This window comes from Heterocephalus glaber, unplaced genomic scaffold, assembly GCF_053883595.1.
Source record: "Heterocephalus glaber isolate CG9 unplaced genomic scaffold, H.glaber_assembly_v1.0 deba00001509, whole genome shotgun sequence".
NCBI classification, from domain to species: Eukaryota; Metazoa; Chordata; class Mammalia; order Rodentia; family Bathyergidae; genus Heterocephalus; species Heterocephalus glaber.
Window position 1 is genome coordinate 51,656,951 of NW_028258325.1, and position 19,882 is coordinate 51,676,832.

Below are 19,882 nucleotides of genomic sequence, written 5' to 3' on the forward strand. Positions count from 1 at the left end.
CATTTACGAGGCCTTTTACTGCTCTCTTTTGTTTCCCATTTGGCTTTTTTCAGTTGTTTGTGTAATATGATTTGTCATATGTTAATTTGCATGATGTGGTAAGGACAAGGGAAGGTAAAGGTTGTTCACGTGCTTGCTGGCTCCTTCTAATTTCTTGTGGTTCCCGTTTTCCCCGAAGCAGTTACAACGCATCAGATTTGCAAAGTCAACTTGGTACGAATCAGTTGAGCTCCACACTGAAATTGTGGAGGGTTTAGAGTCCTGCGAAATGAGTAGGAAAGTCAGTGATCCAAAGACAGCCCCAGCAATTTATTTGGACTCATTCCTCTCTTAATTCTTCAGAGGAGAAACTCTTCCAAGCTCTTGGAAAAATGCATCAATTAGAGTACAGAGAGTAGTAGCTACACGAAAGCATCAGAGTAACTGCTTCTTAAAACTGGATAATTTTCTTTTTTCAAATAAAGGCTACTGAAGTGAGAAAAAAACAGTAGGGATGAGGAAAATTTACAATCTAATATATAAAAATTGGGGGTACTTCTTTAAACAATGAATAAACTGTTACTGCTTATTCCCTTAAGCACCAGGAAAAGATACTTGGGGGTGAATAGGATGCTGCCAACCTTTTGTCTAGAAAATCATTATTCTTTGTGTAAGCAAAAGACAGGCTTCTTATCCCACCAAAGTTTCTAAAATGTGTCTTTTTCGTTAAATTCCTCAAAACAATTTCTTCAAGAAATATAAAATTCAACAAATCAAATATTAATCACCTTTTTATCAGAAGTTATTTATGTCTTGATATCTGTTCCTTAAAATCAGATAGTCATAAGTGGATTTTTCTGTTTTTCCAATAAATAGATTTTTTTGTACGTATAAACAAACACATAATATGTGTGCACATTAACCATCTATATTGTCTGCAAATCACAATCTACTATCTTTAAAATAGGTTCCAAACCTTTTACATAATTTACTTAACTTTTTAGCTTTTCATTTTTTACCCATAAGTTAATAACTAACCTGATGTGAAATGGATCGTTTCAAATGAGTGAAGCATACTGATTGCTACTGATTTCTACTAAATGTATTCAAACATTTCTTCTTCTCATTAACAGCTTTATACCATCCAATTTTCAAGGGGTTGTTCTGAAAGGGTATTAGCTACTATATTTCAAGCCATTGACTACATTTTGCTGCTGCTTTGCTTTCATTTTCTCCTAGAGAGTAGTGAACCAAAAAGTAAGGTGTTTTGTGTAGATGTGTTCTTTTATTTTTCGTGTTTTCTTCTGTCATTAACTTGTTTTTTCTATTCTGTGTTTAATCTGCTGTCTTAATGGATTCAGCTTCAGAAAAGAGAGCGCTCTTGCAGAGCCTATGTCCAGGTACTTTCTGCGTTTTTATACCTGTAATAAGTTGTTGAATTGTCTCTGCTGGTGGTAACGCGTGTGGACATCTGATAGAAAAATGATAATATACCGTGTTGACCTAAAGAAGTTTCAGGGAGGGAATGGAATGGAAGGATGGGAATGGAAGGACATAAGCAAGAGTAAGTGCTAAGAAACAAAATGAAACTTGTCAGTGACAGTTCTCTGTCAAACAAGAGGAACACAGACTAAGAAGGAGGTGCAACCTGAGGGGTGGACATTGATCATCACTAAGAGGTGAGTTAAGTCTGGCAAAATAGATGTATCTCAAATTTTTCAGCAAGGTAGGTATATAAACCTTTCATCTATACATTGAGTACCAACATTCAGAAATGGCACTCAGTCGGTGTCATAAGTGTCAGACTGTCACCTGACTAGGACTGAGGAAGTTCCCAGATCAGGACTGAGCAACTTAACCGTTCGTACACACAGAATGTTTGGAGGTTTACTGACTCTTCTAGCAGAAAAGGACTTTGTTATAACCCATCAGGAAGAGGCAAGGGAAGGGTCCTTTAGGCAGGAATTTTAGTACACATTCAAGAGAGTGTGGGCCCTCAAAAGAGAGAACAGCACACTCTAGTTTGGAAATAGGAATACTTATGTTTTTCATTGCTTCTCGGCCTTTTGGCTAAGATCAAGTGTAGGAATACTTATGTTTTTGGATATCTGTGGAATTTGACAATTTATATTCATGGTCTTGGTTTAGTGAGTAGAGGAAGGTGGTACACCCAAAGAAAAAGAATAGTCTATTTGTAGGGGAAAACCTATAGGTGAATGTGGTCTATTCACAGGTGAAGGAAGACCATTTGCAAGCAAAAAGGGGACTGCCAAATCCATATAGATGAAAGGGAATTGCCAAGGTTTAGAGGAGAGAGGGGAAGAAAAGTTCAAACTGGGTTTGAGTCCTGAAACTATAATGTTAAGTTTTAAAATTATAATTTTTGTCTCCTTTTTGTCTATTTTTTTTAATCCTACCTCAATATAAGACAAATAGTCTAGGATACTTGGAATGGCATGTTTCCGTTCCAAAATGGAACTCTTCATTGGCTCAAGTTTCGTTGTGGCTATCTTACTTTCTCATTGCAAAATTATTAATCCCAAGGCAAATGTAATATTTATCCAGCTAATGTGTTTTGTTTCTAAGAAATAAACCCTATGGTTTATGGGTTTTGCGTGAAATAGAGCAAACTCAGGAGCAAACACTCCAACTATCTTTATAGAAAAGAAGAAAGGAAGGAAGGGAGAGAGGAAGGGAAGGACAGAGGGACAGAGGGATAGAGGAACAGAATATGACAGTGTGGCTATAAAATTTATTTTCTATGTATGCATAGCACAGTATTTTTAAAGAGGAAGCCCATCTGATGTCTAAAGATATTCCCTCAAGAATCAACTTAATGCTTATAAGATTGTAAAATTAAACTTTATCAATTTATTTGCATTTGAAAATAATATAGAAGCATTGACTTTTTAACAAAAATATTTAAGAGGTTAGGTTGATGTAAATACTAAATATTAACTCATTCCTTTGTATATTTTCAATGATCTGAATATTCCCTTTCACTATCTTCCTCGCTAATATAAAACTGGGAATTGAATGTATAATAAGGAAGTGTCTTAGCACAGAATCATAGAAAAAGTACTAGATGGCTGTAGGGAAAAGTTAGAGGTTGGGAAAAGCACAGTACAGTAAACATTTTAATGAATGTCTGAATGTATCTCTGTATGTTACAATAGAATCATTTGCTTAATTCTGGCTGGCAAAGTTTATTTTTCCAGGTGCCACATTTTAAAATTCCAAACACAAACTCCTTCCCTTTCCTCAAAAACATTAGGGAATAGGGCCTGGGATTTAGCTCAGTGGTTCCGCCACCTGCCTCGAAAGCACAAGGACCTGAGTTCGATCCCCGGTACCCCCCCCAAAAAAAATTAGGGAATAAAACAAATAATGTCTCTGCCCTACCATTCTACCATCTAGTAGACAATGTTGATTAATAAGTTTTAGACACACTTATTAATTATTAAGCACTATTCACTTTTCAGAAATTTATGTTACTTCAAAAACTGTTCCAACCACCTTTTAGTTATTCATCTATATATCAGTTAACATAGGGGATAGCTGACAGCTCACATCTGCCCTTCTGTTTGTATGTGAAATATGCAAAAGATAGCATGAGGACTAGGGTTCTAAGCCTTGTGTTTGTTAGTACCAAAAGTATGTATAGTATGCATAGCTAAACAGTCTTGGTCAGACTATGGTCTCCTTGGTCATTATCTCAGGCCTGGTCTGCTAGATCCTGGTAGCACAAGGGAAGTCCTCATTCCTTTGGGTGATTGCGCTATTCCTTACATCAGATCAAAGCTCCTATTTAGTGGGTAGCCGCACTTCCCATCATGGAGTGATCTGCCTTCAGAAGATGCTTTTCCTGGAATCTTGAACATATCATTGTTCCTCTCTTATGATGTCTTCAGTATTGAAAGAGGATGAGAGACGTTAAGTAAATTTAGGACTAATCAACCTTCTATTAGCAGTATACATACAGATACTCTTTAAGTGATTATGTTTATGTGCAGAATTGAACGGGAATCTGACTCAAAATTTAAGGTAGGAAAGGAGACAGATGCAGTGTGAAGCTAGAGATGCCAAGTTTTTATCCTGTTGTTCATGACCCATCAAATGTTTGCAATATCAGTTTTTAGCTAGTTATGTCAAATTCAGTGTTTGAAGCCTTCCAGTGTATATAGTACTTATATCACAGGTAGCTCTGAATTTACTCTGAATGTAGAAACAATAGGAATCATAAAACCAGATTCAAACAGACTGAAGTATTTTTCATTGTGAAATTTCATAGAATAAAAATCTACGAGTAAATGATCATAAGTGGTGTCATGTATTATTGAGCAGAGCATTTCTGCTTCACCAATACTGTTTGCATTTGGTTTTATCAGCTATTTAATCAATAGCTGAAACGTTTATTCACAGCTAGTCAATTATAACACCAGGAAATCAGCCATTGAATAAACTGTGCTATTAATTTTTCATCAGAGATTCATGTTTGAATGACCATGCATTTCATAGATTTAAATACCGAAAGGCTAATTATCCCAATGGCCCCATGAAAAGGAGCATAGATTGCAATAAAAAACAATCCTAATATTGCTCAAAAATGATCTTCAGCTTTTAGTGGTGAAGAATTATTATTGTACCTATTGCTCACACTGAGTACAGCTCATCCAGTAGAGATGTATATTATATATATATATCTATGCCTCCCAAAACAATGTCTTTTCCAAAACTTTGACAATTTCATATACTTTGAAATTCATTATTTTATAAATCAAGATGTAAATTAAAAGCTTATTTTCCTAATCTCTGTATAAAGCCGTTTTTTTCCTTTTAAAGGTCTTTCTCAAAAAGTATCCTTATTATCCTCATCCTAATTGCTTTAAATTTGGAATGAAAATCAAGAAAAAAATACTACACTAGATTAATTCATCAAGGGAATGACTGTAGGGAGAGAAAAGAATCTAGACATCTGTGACAAGTTGGCTGGTCAAGTTGATTGCCTTAAGAGTACACCTAGAAGATTAATAAAGCACACTCTGGATGTGTTTGGAGGCATGACCTTAGGGCCTATGCCTGGTTTCTGGCCCCTTTTCTCTCTGGTGCTGTCCTCCTCTTCTGCTTCTCAGTCACCATGAAGCTTTGTTCCACCAAGCCCTTCTACTGTGAAGCTTTTGCCTTGGAGCCACCTGATTATGGAGTGAATTCCTGAAACCATGAGCCAAATTAAAGCTCTTCTCATTTAAGTTGCAGATGCTGGATATTTTCTCCCAGCAACTGGAAAGCATATCAATGCAGAAAATTAATGATACCAAAAGTGAGGTCATTGCTATGCCTATATCTGACAATAATTTGAGAAGCCTTTGGAACTGGTTTAAGGGAGGATTTTGCAAAGGTTTGGAGTTGTGACTGGAGAAGCCCTAGAATTTTGTAAGTAGACTGTGATGGGCATATTTGGTTGAAAATCAGAATGCTGGTAGGAGTGGGGACAGCATAGGCCAGGATCATGAGGTGTTGGACAGGAATGAGGACTCAATTGGGAAATGGACTAGAGGGCATGATTATTATACCTTGGCAGAAAGTTTGTCCACATTTTTTGATGTCCATAGACCCTGGATAAGCCTGAATTTTTAAGGTGGTGACTAATTGATCTTGTGAAGAAAATTTCAAGGCCACTCAATGGTGTGGGTAAGGCATGGGTACTAATGGCTGCTTTTAGGTACATTTATCACAAGAATTGAGAGCAGAAAGCTAAACCAAAAATAATTGAGAAATTTAAATTTAGGCCCCAAAAGGGCTATATATAAGTTGGGGCCAAATGAGGTATGGTTGTTGAAGAGAAAAAGAAACCAAATACTTTGAACCTAGAGCAGAAGAAAGATGCCTTGAAGGTATTTCAGGAATCAGCAAGACCCCACTCATGGCAGGCTCAAAATTGCAAAAGTGTAATCCTTTTCATTTGAAAAGAAACTCCTTGGGATTCCTGCTCAAAAAAGGTCTGGGGAATTGGTTTCCCGGTATTTATTTAGCATACTCATCCATCCAGACAATCAGAGGCTCCTGCAACCATGATCCAAGGGAGCCTGGCTACCATTTGGGCTGGCACCAGACCTTGACTTCATCCATGTGATGCTGGGTCTTTAGGCATGCAGAAAGCAAGAGCTTTCAGAGCATAGAATCTTATATCCAGATTTAAAAGAATAGCCTGGAAGCCAAACAGTGTGCCCTGTGAGGTGTGTATGTGAAGCTGTGGAAACAAAAACAAAGGTGCAGTGGGTAACACAGGAAGTTGGATAAGCCTGCAACAAGAAACATCTATTGAGGAAAGCTGCGGACTGTTAGAAGAGAGACCATGTGTGCTGCAAACAGCAAGGCCACAAGAGTAGGGCTACCCAAGATCTCTGGAACTCACATTTTAAGCACCATATGTCCCAGATGCTGGGCATGGAACAACAGGATTTATACTTTACTTTGCTAGGTTTCAATCTTGCTTTGGTCCTAGTCTTTTTTTTTTTTTTTTTCGTACCGGAAATCAAACTCGGGACCTTGCATTCTCGAGGCAGGCTGTGGAACCACTGAGCTAAATCCCTGTCCCTGGTTCTATTCTTTTCTATAGTTCCATTCTTATCTTTTATAGTAGGAATGCTGTGTTACTATGTTTTAGGATTAATTAACCAGCTTTTTAAATTTTACAGAGGTTCATAGCTAAGAGTTTTCCTTAAGTTTTAGAGGAGACATTGACCCAAGCTTTTGAGAAATGCTGGAATTCTTGATATTTTGGGGTAAGGGATTAAGTATGGTGTAAGAGGAGTTTGGGGTCATCAAGTGGATATGGGTTGGGAGGTGGCAAGTATGGTAGAGTGCCAACTTGATTGGTGTGGGATCCACCCAGGAGATTAGTAAAGCATACTTCTCTAGGTGTCTGGGTGGATCATGAAGGCGTGACCTTGGATATTATATCTGGTCCCTTGCCACTTCCTTTATGGTGTTGTTCTCTGCTTCTCAGTCACCATGAACTGAGCAACTTTATTCACCACACTCTTCCATTGTGATGTTTTTGCTTGGAAGCTAGCCAGTTGCAGACTGAAACTTCTGAAACTGTAAGCCAAATTAAGGCTCTTCGCCTTTAAATTGTGAATGTTTGGTATTTTTTCCTAGCAATGAGAAAGCTGACCAATGCACTCTAAGCCCCTGGAATACTAAGAGGTCAAGGAGAAGAGGAGCTAGCAGATTTATGCATTGGGAAGATCAGGGGAGTTTGATATCCTGGAATCACCTGAAGTTGTTATTTCAAGGAGGGATATAATTTTGTTGCTAAATCTGCTCAGAAGTCCTGAAACAGCTTTTACAGATAAAACAATGTAAACTTTTGATTAGCATAAAAAATTCCAAGCCTAGGTATCTATCTTATATATAATACCTCAATATTTTTGCCTTATTCTTTCATTTTTCAAATCATTAATGCAGACATTCTCTGAACCAGGGTTGCTGTTGCTTGCACCTTTGACAAAGTGCAAATTGAATTACGCTAGTTTTACTTGTGTGCCTGCACATAAGACAGGAAGGATTCTAAACCCCATTTATACTGCTGGGAAGAAATTAATGAGTATTTTCAAGTTCCTTGTTTGGTCACTTAATTGGCTGTGTGACAAAGAGCTCTGTGGTGCATGTCAAACAACTTTCGTAGTCCTCTAATGATTTGTGCTTTGCTTGACTTGTGATACTATTCTGTGTGGCCTGTCAGGCTGGATATCCTTGTTAAAGTGGCTAGAATAAATTGGCTAGCCCTGTGCATATAGTGTAGTATATTAACTACAGCAACAGGGAGTACTTTTAGCAGCTCTTTCAAGAGATTTCTGTGTTTGCCCATCAGCATCAAAGGCAACCCAAACTTTCATTTAATATAATTAAAAGGACATCTGAAAAGAGTTTGAATCACAGCAGGTTCTTGTGGTTTTGTAACCCTTTGTTAAAACCCAGTGAACTTAATATACTTCACAGCTTGATAAATCTTCACTTGATTTGTGTAAGAGAGAAAATACAAATCTACACCCTGCATGTTTCTTGTGCCCAAAACCTATTTTAAAAAGACATGGAGATCAAAGAAAGGGGTTTTTAACTACAAAACTAGAGTAGTTTTCTTTGGATAAAGGAATAGTTAGAGAAATTCCCTCTTACAAGTTGTACTCATTAAATGCAGCAATAAATCAATAATTGAATCAAAAGATCGAAAATCACATGTAACCAAAGCAGAGGCAATTCATAAATTTAAAAGTCCTCCAAAGTACAATATCAGGTGTTGATGGAGATCCTGCTTTGACGTGGAAAGAACATCATTTTGGGAATCTCTCAAAACTCCTCTGGCAAAATATCAGGTCAAGCAGAGATAGCTGCTTTACAGTTATTTTTGCCTCTTCCATTTGCAAATTTCCTATAAACAAGGAAATAGTCTCACTGCAGTTTGTATGGAGATGTTTTGTGAATGCATTAGAAAGTAATTCTGATGAGGAGTAAAAAAGCACACCATTCTCTTTCCAAAGATAAAGTTTTCATCTACTACAAAAGAAGTACCTCTCGCTGTTTTTTTTTGTTTTTAACCAAATGATGTTCTTTTTTTTTCTTTTCTTCTTTTAAATTTAATTTTATTGGTACATTTTAGGTATACAATATAATGACATTTATCATTGGAAATTTGCACATTTACATAATCACTCTTGGTTCTTATTTTTCCCCCTTTCCCTGCCCTCCCTTCAACCACTCTATCCCTCCCTATTTACAAAGACTTTGTTTCCATTTTTTCATTTTCTCATATGAATTCCATTCCTTTCTTTCCTTTCCCCTACCTACCCCTCCCACTTCCCCTTCACCTTTACCCCTTTTCTTCCTGTTTCACATTATCTATTATACTTTGTGTCTTTATTTACACTTTCACTTTCTCACACTAGAGAAACTATTCAGTATTTATACATGTGTGTCCTATTTATTTCACTTAAGAGTATCACCTCAGTGTAGATCCATTTATCTATAAATATCTCTAATTTCTCATTTTTTATGGCTGAGTAGTACTCCATTTTATTTAAAAAAACACATTTTCTTTATCCAGTCTCTAGTTGATGGGCATATGGGGTGTTTCCAAGTTTTAGCTATTACAAACTGTGCTGCCACGAACATGAGTGCACATATATCACTGTGGTATCATTCTTTTAATTCTTAGGGGAAGATACCCACCAGGGGAATAGCTTGCTCAAATGGGACTTCCAGTCCTAATTCTTTGAGGTATCTCCATACTGATTTCCACAGTGGTTGCACAAGTCTACACCCCCACCAGCAGTGGAGCAGTGTTCCTCTTTCCCCACAGCCCCTCCAGCATTTGTTATTGGTTGATTTCTTGATAGTAGCCATTCTTTCTGGAGTGAGGTGGAATCTCAGCTTTGTTTTCATTTGCATCTCTCAAATGACAAGTGATGTTGAACATTTTTTATATGTTTATTTGCTATTTCTACTTCTTTGACTGAGAAATGTCTGTTCATTTCAGATGCCTGTTTTTGGATTAGGTCTTTAAATTTAGGAGGTCTGATTTTATAAAGTTCTTTATAGATACTAGATAGTATACCTTTGCCTGAGGAACAGCAGGTGAAAATTTTTTCCCACATTGTAGGTTGTATCTTCACTCTGTTGGTGGTGTCTCTTGCTGTGCAGAAGCTTTTTAGTAAGAAGATATCCCACTTGTTGATTGTTTGTGCTAGTTCACAGGTAACTGAGGTTTTGTTCATAAAATCTTTTCCTACACCATTGTCTTCAAGAGTTCTATCCAACCTGTGTTCCAGCTGGTTAAGCATTTCTGTTTTAATATTTAGATCTTTAATCCATTTCGACTTTAGTTTAGTGCATGGTGAGAGATATAGGTCTAGTTTTAATCTTTGGCAAGTTGAAACCCAACTTTTCCAGCACCATTTATTAAAGAGGCTATCTTTCCTCCAATGAGGGTGTTTGGCTCCTTTGTTGAAGATGAGGTGGCTGAGTGTGCCTGGAGTTGTTTCTCCATCTTCTAATCTCTTCCACTGGTCCTCAGGTCTGTTTCTTTGCCAGTATCATGCTGTTTTTATCACAGTAGCTTTGCAGTATAATTTCAAATTGGGGGTTGTGTTACCCCTGCCATGTCTCTGTTACCTAGAATTGCTTTTGCTATTCTGGGTCTCTTCTTGTTCCAAATGAATTTTTGGATTGTTTTCTCCAGGTCTGTAAAGTATGCTGCTGAGATTTCAATTGGGATTGCATTGCATCTATATAGCAATTTTGGAAGCATGGCCATTTTACTATGTTGATCCTTCCTACCCAGGAGCAAGAGATGTCTTTGCATTTTCTGATATCATCTCCATTGTCTCTTTTGAGAATGCTATAGTTTTCAGAGAAGAGGACTTTGATTTCTTTTGTTAGGTTGATTCCCAGATATTTCAGGTTTTTGGATGCTATTGTGAAAGGAATTGTTTGCCTTATTTCTCTCTCAGTGAGTCTATTGTTTGTGTAGAGGAAAGCTATTGATTTTTGTGTGTTGACCTTGTATCCAGCTACTTTACTGAATTTGGTTACTAGAATACTTTTGGTGGAGTTCTTGGGGTCTGCTATATAGAGTATCATGTCATCTGCAAATAATGACAGTTCGATTTCTTCATTTCCTATCTTTATTCCTTTTATTTCTTTCTCTTGTCTAATTGCTGTGGCTACTATTTCCAAAACTATATTGAACAGGAATGGTGATAGTGGACATCTTTGTCTTGTTCCTGATTTGAGTGTGAAGGATTTCAGTTTTTGACCATTTAGTATGATATTGTCTGTTGGTTTTTCATAGATGGCTTTCATCCGATTGAGGTAGAGACCATCTATTCCAATTTTTTGTAGGATTTTTATCATAAATGCATGTTGGATTCTGTCAAATGCTTTTTCTGCATCTATTGAGATGATCATATGGTTTTTGTCCTTGGCTCTATTGACATAGTGTATTACATTGATTGATTTACATATGTTGAACCATCCCTGCATCCCTGGGATGAATCCCACTTGGTCAGGGTGTATGTTCTTCTTGATGATCTTCTGTATTCTATTTGCCAGTATCTTATTAAGGACTTTTGCATCTATGTTCATTAGTGAGATTGGCTTATATAGTTCTCCTTTTCGGTTGGGTCTTTCTCTGCTTTGGGGATCAAGGTGATGCTTGCTTCCAGGAATGAATTTAAGAGTATTGCTTTCCTTTCAATTTCATTCCAACTGATGTTCTTTTCTGTAATTTCCAGATCAATGCCCAAGTCATTAATTATAAAACTGTTTATTTAAAGTCCATTCTATGCATCATTGCCTTCTGAACATACACTTACTTTATAAATTTTAAATGCATAAAATATAAATAGATATTATTTCTCTGCAAATGCAAGAGAACACACTTCAATTTACTTTGCTTTTTAAAAAAATAGCTTTATGATCACAAAACTAACCAGAAGGAAAAAGATATTAAAAACTGCATTACAGATTTAAGATCCTACTTTTTGAAGCTACCCTTAGCTTTTCTGGAAAAGGTCAGAAAAATTTGGAAATTTTAAAGTACTATTTGCAAAAAGTAGGTTCCAAATGTGTTAGAACCAAACAAATGACTTTTTTTAAAGACTGTTCTCAACAGAGTTATAGTTATTATATTTTCTATTTTTTAATGTATCAATTTTGTACAGACTGTAGTAACAGAAACTTCACTATAGTAACTGAAATACACCAAACTAGAGCCTGTATAAAAACATTACAGATGAGGCAGTCCAGGATTCATTTGAAAACTCCAGGAAATCATCAGAGTCAAAGCTGCCAGTAGGTTTTGCTCCATTACCTTCAGCATGTTGGCTTCCACCCTCCAGATGGAAGGTGACTACCATATGGCCACTAGATGGCTACTTAGATTCCAATCATCATGCAGTGAAAATCTTCAAACAGGAAGATGGGAAGGACAAATAACCAAAGGATTTCCTCTTTATGTGTTTTCTAGATATCTGACCCAACTACTTTTGATCATATTTGAACAGCTAAATACCACATTAATAGGTATACCTTTGCAACAATTCTGTGTCTCATTCAAAAACAATATTGGGCATGTAGCATTCTCAGAGATACCTAAAACAGTTTCCTTTTTCTGATTTAATGATACACACTGAAAGCTTCATCTAGTTTTAATGTAGCACCCCACAATAGACTTGTGGCAATAGTAGACTTATTATTGAACCTCAAGTACAGATGAAAATGGTCTTTCTGTAATTGTTAGTCATAATATGAGGTTATTTTTAAAAATTTTGTGTTATTCCAAACATTCTCAAGCTACATTTTTCTTCCTTTTAAGTAATTTCTGAATAACTGATACAAGTACATGCCTTAAAATTCAAAAAAGTAAAATAATAAATATATCTCCCTCCATGAAAACCTCTGTATTGTCAACTCTGGGATACCACCCACCTTGTTTCTTGAGTGGTGCTTTGTTGGCGGCATGTAGTTCAGCCTTGCTTCTCACTTTTCTCTCCAGTCATTCAGATCCTCTTTACCAAAGCCATCACTGTTATCAGAAGACTTTTAACTCATGTCCATGTTTTATGGTGTTTCTTTATAGATCTTGTCATATAATTGCAAAACAGTGTTGTTCTCCTCATACAGAATACAGACTTTCAGAGTGACTTGTTCCAAACTCACATGAGGGATATTGTTCCTCCAAGGATGAGAAGATGGGTATAGAAATGATCACAAGTTGTATATGGTTGGTTGTTTATATCAACAAAACAAATTAACTGATGAAAGTTATTGAATATACCACAACAAATAATAGAACATCTTGAGCCACTGGAAAAGTGAGGTAGATTTTTGTGTGGATTTTGAAAGATGCATATGATATATTGCCAAGTAAAAATTAGAAAGCAAGCAAAAAAACCCAAAGACAACATTCTTATAGAGATCACATTTATTTGTGTAAATATAAACGTTTGAGAGGATCCACAGCAAAGTATCAAAGTGATTCTTTGTAGGTAGAGTAGCAATGTTCTAAAAATATATTTTCAGATTTTTATATATCTGTAATTCTTAAATTGTTTGCAAGATTATTTTTTTCAGGAACTAATAGATATTATTTTCCATAATAATTTTAGATCTATAGAAACATTAATCAGGTAGTACAGTGTCCATATCCTTACCCTTACACACGCACACTTCTATTTGTCACGTTACATCAGTGTAGCACAATATTGATTATTAACATTATCTAAAGTTCATTGTTCTTTCAGATTTCCTTAGTTTTTACCTATGTTACTGTTTCATGATTCAATCTGGATATTATAATATATTTAAGACTGTTACAGTTTCTCAGATTTTTGTACAAACAGTTCTTTTTAACCCACAATATATATTCCATTAAAAAAGCAATAAATGTATAGTTAAAATTAAAGATTCATTCATTCACTTAGGTAATATTTGTTGAACTCAGGTTTCAGACACTGTGCCAAGCACAGGAATTCAGGGGTGAAAACAGGATTTCTTCTTTAGTAGCCCTCATATCCTGTTTCAAGAGGCTGGAATCCGGGAAGGAATTAGTAAATCAGCTGGTCAACCAAAGTAATAAAATAAAATGAGGGCAGAAATAGTATGCAAAGAATTAAAACAGAGTTGCTTCATCAAAAGTGACTGTTACTTTAGATTGTATGGATCAGGGAAGATTTTTCTGAGGTAATGATAATAAAACTGGATCCAAGCAATATTGGACTAGTCATGTAGATATAAACATGGAGATAGAACACTCCAGGTCACTCAGTGCAAAAGTGGTCAAATGAGAAGGTGTTGGAGTGTTCTGAGAATAAAACGTTGAGTATGTCTGAAGCAGCGAATTAAAGGAGAATACAGCTGTAAGAAGGCAGTGCAAGTTTTGCAGGATATATTTGCCTGTAAACTTCATTTTCCTCTGATATTCACTTTTAAACTCCAGCAGGCACTTTTAAGTACATGATTTTCAATAAATAACCAATTGTTTTACACATTTCCAAATTCTTCCATTAACCCATTCCCTCTATTGCTGTCATATTTGAAAAATGCAAATCTGATCATTACTTGACCCTATTGAAAGAATGTCTATTCATCTCTTTTGCCCTTTTAGGAAATATTCTCCCATTGCACTGTGGTGTTCAGCTGTCTGACGTATCTTCCTAGTCACTATAACTGGTCCCTTCTGCATCCTTGGAGCCTATATACCCAAACTACCTAAGTACTTGCAGCTCAGGTCTCTCTGCCTTTCCATCCTTTGTTGCTTAGATAGATAAATTGTAGATATGCTTTTCTTTCTCCGTCCTTTCATCTCAGTAACTCTTCTTATCTCTCAGCACTCACTTCACATGTCAATTACTCTAGAGAAGCATTTTTGTCCACTTAGTTTGGACAAAAGTTCTCTTATGAGAACTTACAATGCTCTCAGTTTTCTTCTATGACAGCAATTATCAAGCTGTATTTTAATATCTCTTTGCTTTCTATCACTGAACTGCTTGAAGAAAAAGTGCCACTTTTATTTCTATATCCTCAGGATGTTTTAAATTATACTTAGCATATATTAAATGATCACTGGATATTTACTATAAGCTCTTGTTGGATTTTGATATGTCAGTTAGACAAAATTATCCAACAGAACATTAGAGTTAAACCACACCACTCAACAAATGGTCTTTAACAGATAGATATCTACAGAGTGTTTCATCCAACAACAGCAGAATACACATTTTTCTCAATAGCACGTGGAGCTTTTTCCAAAATTGACCATACCTTGTGCTGTAAAGCATGCTTAAGTAAATACAAAATAATTGAAACAATCCCCTACATATTATCAAATCATAGAGGATAGAAGCTGGAAACCAACAGCAAAAGAAGCTATAGAAGCTAGGCAAACGCATGGAGATTAAATAATACATCACTGAGTAATCAGTGGATGAAAGAAGGCAGGAAAGAAATTTTAAAAGTTCCTAGAAGCAAATTACAATGGAAGCACAACATACTAAACCCTATGGGACACTATGAAAGCAGTTCTAAGAGTAAAGTTTGTAGCTATAAATGCAGACATAAAAAAAATAGAGCAATCTAAAATAACACACCTCAAGGTCCTACCTAGAAAGACAAAAACAATACAAATCTGAAACTAATAGGAAGAAAGAAATTATTAAAATCAGGGATGGAAATTAATGAAATTAAGATTTAAAATCTCATTACAAAGGATAAATGAATCAAAGTGTTGGTTCCTTGAAAGGATGGGAAGGTCTGGAAATGAGTGGAGACTGAAGGGAGAGGAGAAGAAGAAGTAAGAAGGATCAAGATCTGATGTGTGTATGTAACAATTCCCCCACAATAAATATATTTATGTATTATGTATTGCAAACATATACCAGTTAAAAATTGAGAAAACATTTAAGCCAGGCCCATATTTCCTAGTGCCTACTTGTGTATCTACTAACACATATGCTGTTGTTAATCCCCATTCTCTCATTCTCTTAATTTCACCTCTTTAGGCCTTTGCCCTCACCACTTCCCTTGTTGAGATCATTAATGGCTTCATGCTTCTAAACCAATAGTCCGTGATCAATTCATATCTCACGTAACCAATTTGAAACAGCTGACCTCCTGACAGCTCTTCTTCGATAAACTCTCAGAGGCAACTCACTTGATTTCTTCTCCCACCTAATTAACACCTAGTTTCTTCCTTTCTCTCTGGTTCCCCCTTTTCTCCCAAAACCTTTAAGCTTATAGTGTCCCAAGCACAATTCTTAATCTTCTCCTTTCATACAGTCACTCCCTTGTTGACCTCATTGATTAAATATGTGCCACCAGTGTGCCTATGATTCACCAGTGTTACCTCCCGAATAGACCATTCCCTTGGCTCTAGAATCACTTTGCCAGCTACCTTCTCAATATTTTTCTTTTGTGTCTGGGAGGCACCTTGAACCTTCCATGTCCATCTGAATTCTCAATCTTAACTTGCAAGCCAGTTTTATATGCCATTTCCATGATCTCAGTGATGTGGTTCAGCCCTAACTCCATGACTTCTTTCACCTTGCTCCAGACATAAGACTTCGGAAGATTTGGGGGCATGCTTTGTTGCTCTTGCATTGAGGCTCACTTGAACCATCCTATTTAAAATCATAATCCACATTCTGTGCCCACTGCAGTCCTCATTCTAGATCCCCTTACTTTACATGGAATTTTGTGTCTTCAAATATTATATACTTATTTTGCTTACCTTAACAGAATGTTCCATTTTAGGTATTTTTTTGCTGCATTGTCTAAGACATATCCCAAGCATCTAGAACAGAGTTGGCATGTATTAATTGCTCAACTACTTATTGAATGAATAAACATCCTACTTTGAAATAATGGAAAAAATTAAACAAATAATAAAATTGAACCAATTGTCCCTCAAAAGCAATCTCTCTGTGACTTTCCTCTTTATGTACAGTACAACCATTTCGCCAGTTACAGAGTAGATGGAGAGGAGAGGAGAACCTAAGATAGTTCAAAAAGAAAAAAATGTGGATACTTTCATGATTAATATTTGCTATTGTTGTTGTTTTGGGGATTGAACTCAGAGCCTTTCACTTGCTAGACACCCATGCTACCAGTCCTCAATTTAAAAACTGACGGAAATGTTTTTGCTTTGACTTCTGTGGTACCATACTGTTTTTACTAATAACTCTCTCATGTTCACTGTTGACCCTTCTTTCTCAGGTTTCCCTCAGTTCTGTCCCATCAGTTCTCCATATACTCAATTTTTGCAGGCAATACTAAATATTCTAATGGTTTCAATAAGCTAATTTCAATTTCTGGTTCCTAAACTAAGTCAAGAACAGATCTCTTGTACAAGCCCCATTTCTAACTGCTTCTGAGCCTGTGTTTTCACTGTGCAATGAGATATTAATAATTTCTACCTTACTAGAGTCTTGTGAAAATCAAAATGGATGTGTGGAAAACATCCATGTCAGGGTCTGGAACATATGTAAAAATATTAACCATGATAATGTATATGACTCCCCCACTGTAAAATTTTCCAGAGCCTTCTTGCTGTCTCCAGGAAGAACTGCATGTACCTTAACATGGTTTGTGAGCCTCTTGATACCTGGAATCTGTGCTATCTGAGCACTGATTCCTTTTACTTCTGTGATTTTAACTCATGTTGTAAGCACTGTATCTTGTTTCCAGGATTATATTGCTTGTCTTGTTGAATTTTAATTACTTGTTTAATTGTCCAACCTCTCTCTGTTATCACATTGAGGGAAGGGGGAACATCTTTCTTTCTCACTGCATCTCAATTGACTGTCACGTTGAATGTTCTCAATATCTGTTGAATGAATATTGATTTAGCCAGGAGGTTGAGTCAGATCTGAAGTTCTACTTAATTCTTGTAATGGAACACTGTCTCCTGAACAGTGGTCAGTAATCTCATGCTAAACTCAACCATTCTTTAAAAGTGATACAGTCAAATGCAGTTTATTAAAAACAATACTTCTGTGAACAACAAGGGATCTCTTAAAGAATCAGAGTCTTTTCTGTGAACAACAAGGGATCTCTTAAAAAATCAGAGTCTTTTCTGTGAAATTTCACCTTTGTCTCCTTCTGTTCAAGATCCTTATTATTATATTAAGGTCAGTTCTGTTATACAACCTAATTTTAATTAAGACTTGAAAATGCCAATACTTCACTGTAATATAAAAAGGAGTTCAGAGATTAGTAGTTTTTATATGCTTAATAATATTAAATAACAGTGGCTATAAAACAAACCTAGGTTTATTGATCACGTGTAAATATCAGTCACTCAATTTGACTTCTAATAAAAAAATCTGCAAGTTATAAACAGTTTTGAAGACTTTTTGAACATTTGACCTTTATAATTTTGATTTGAATCAATATCTAAATCCAGATTGGAGTACAAAATGCCTGTTCAGTAATTATTTTAAGCTTTTCCTGCGTATTTTTTATTCTCAGGGGAAAACTTTCTATCTAAAAGTCAAAAAGAAAGATTAATTGAAGAAAACTTTCTTTTTCTTTTTTCTAACTATGAGTATAATTCTGTGTAAACCCAAATTCTGTGCTTATCCAAACCAAAAAGGCAGTGGCAGCATCACATGTATGGTTTGGTGTTGAGTAAATACTGCTATGTAGCCCATGACCATAAATACAGTCAGAGAGCAGGAGGTGACAGCATAGAAGACCTGAAGTCTTACTTCCTTTCCTCAGAATATCCTGAGACTTAGAAATAAAGAAGACTGTTTAGTATAACTTTATATATAATAAATTAAGAGAAAACATTGTTTAGCATAATGATTAGGGTATATATTGAGGAGGACATAGCAAGAAATAGATGCTGAAGTAAAGAGTAAAATATAATTTATATTACAAGAAAGTTTTTGAAAGGTGTACCAGCAATTTATTAGTTTAAATTTAGCTGGACATGGTGACACACATCTGTAATCCCAGTACTCGGGAGGCTGAGGCAGGAGGATTGCTGTAAATTCAATGCCAGCCTGGGCAACATAGTGAGACTCTGTCTTGAAAAACCAAAAAAAAAAAAAAAAAAAAAAAATCTACTAATGTGAAATAGTTGTTCTTAATTTACAAGTGATCTAAGATAATTTTTTTAATGAAATTGCTTATTATGTCTTGTAGCTTTGAATTTCCTCTTCAGAGTCCAGGCAAGTATGTGCATATTTTTAGTGCCCAACTCAAAAGCATCTGTTTCCTAGGATCTTTTTTTGATCCTCACCAGCAAGTCTCTTGCTTTCTGTTCCATTTGAGTGGGTTTTTAGCCCTATTTTATGTTTACTTTCCTTAGAACACATGTAGATGAAAAGGCAACTCTCTATTTTCCCTCTCTGTTGTAACCTCATCCCACAGTGCCTTCCTTAATTCTTTGCAGATCATACATATTTAGGAAAATCTCATTGAATACTTTTGCACATACTTAAGTTTCTTTCAGGATACTTTTTAGGAGACGTGGCAAAAAGTTATAGAAATAAAAAGTGTTTCCAGTTTTCTTATTATGTGTAAGGGCATTAATGATTTGATAATAAAAATAATAGCCTTGTAGAATGATAATTAATTAGCATCCCAAGAATATGAAGCATTTACTCTGGAAAAACAAATGATCATAATTTCTCCCCTGAGGATATCTTACCTAGTGAAATGGCCAGACACAAATACATAATTCTATTAAAGATGAATAAGCACTGAAGTGGGAGCCTGCTATGATCTGAATGTTGTTTCCCCAAAATGTATTTGTTGAAATTTAATGCCAAGTGTACTGGTGATTGGCAGAGCCCCTATGAATGGAACCAGCACTCTTCTGAAAGATGCATGAGTCTTATTCCCCTTACACTATGTGAGGATACAGAAAGTGAGGCCTTCTTGTGCCAATTCTGTTGGCATCTTAATCTTGGAATCCACAGCCTCCTGGACTATGAATAATGAACTTATGGCGTTTATCACTTAGACAATTTAAGGTATTTTTGTTATCACAACCCAGACACAGAGATCGTGGTGGTACTGAATATGTGAAATGAGAATGAATCAGGAAACACGGCTAGTTACTAAGTTTTACTGTTCATAATTACTCTTTGCTGTTACACCATCAAACCAGTGGCTTCACAGACACCACCCAGTGATATGACAAGGGTAAAAACTGACTGAAATGTGAATTTTCACCTCATGGCATGTTGCTAAACAGAGAGTAATGGAAGCATTTTGGTCATGTAGGTCAGACAGAGTGTCTGCCCTCCTGCAGGCTCCCTTCTGTCCAGTGCAGGCTCTGAAACAGCCATATAGGTAAATAAATGTTATTTTAATCATACATGATACAAAGCAA

At 36.0% G+C, this 19,882-nt stretch overlaps 1 protein-coding gene across 30 annotated transcripts in view; it reads left to right on the forward strand.

Annotated features, from left to right (window-relative positions):
- Positions 1-19,882, forward strand: part of Adgrl3 (adhesion G protein-coupled receptor L3) — an 878,168-nt gene that overhangs the window by 695,927 nt on the left and 162,359 nt on the right. For 26 of the 30 annotated variants that reach the window (XM_087187879.1, XM_004849675.4, XM_021262304.2 and 23 more), the window contains one exon: positions 1,341-1,379. The exons of the other annotated variants lie outside the window; for them this stretch is intronic. In XM_087187879.1, coding sequence (XP_087044005.1) covers positions 1,341-1,379 — 39 coding nt within the window. The remainder of the gene's footprint in view (positions 1-1,340; positions 1,380-19,882) is intronic. 30 annotated transcript variants of the gene reach the window in all.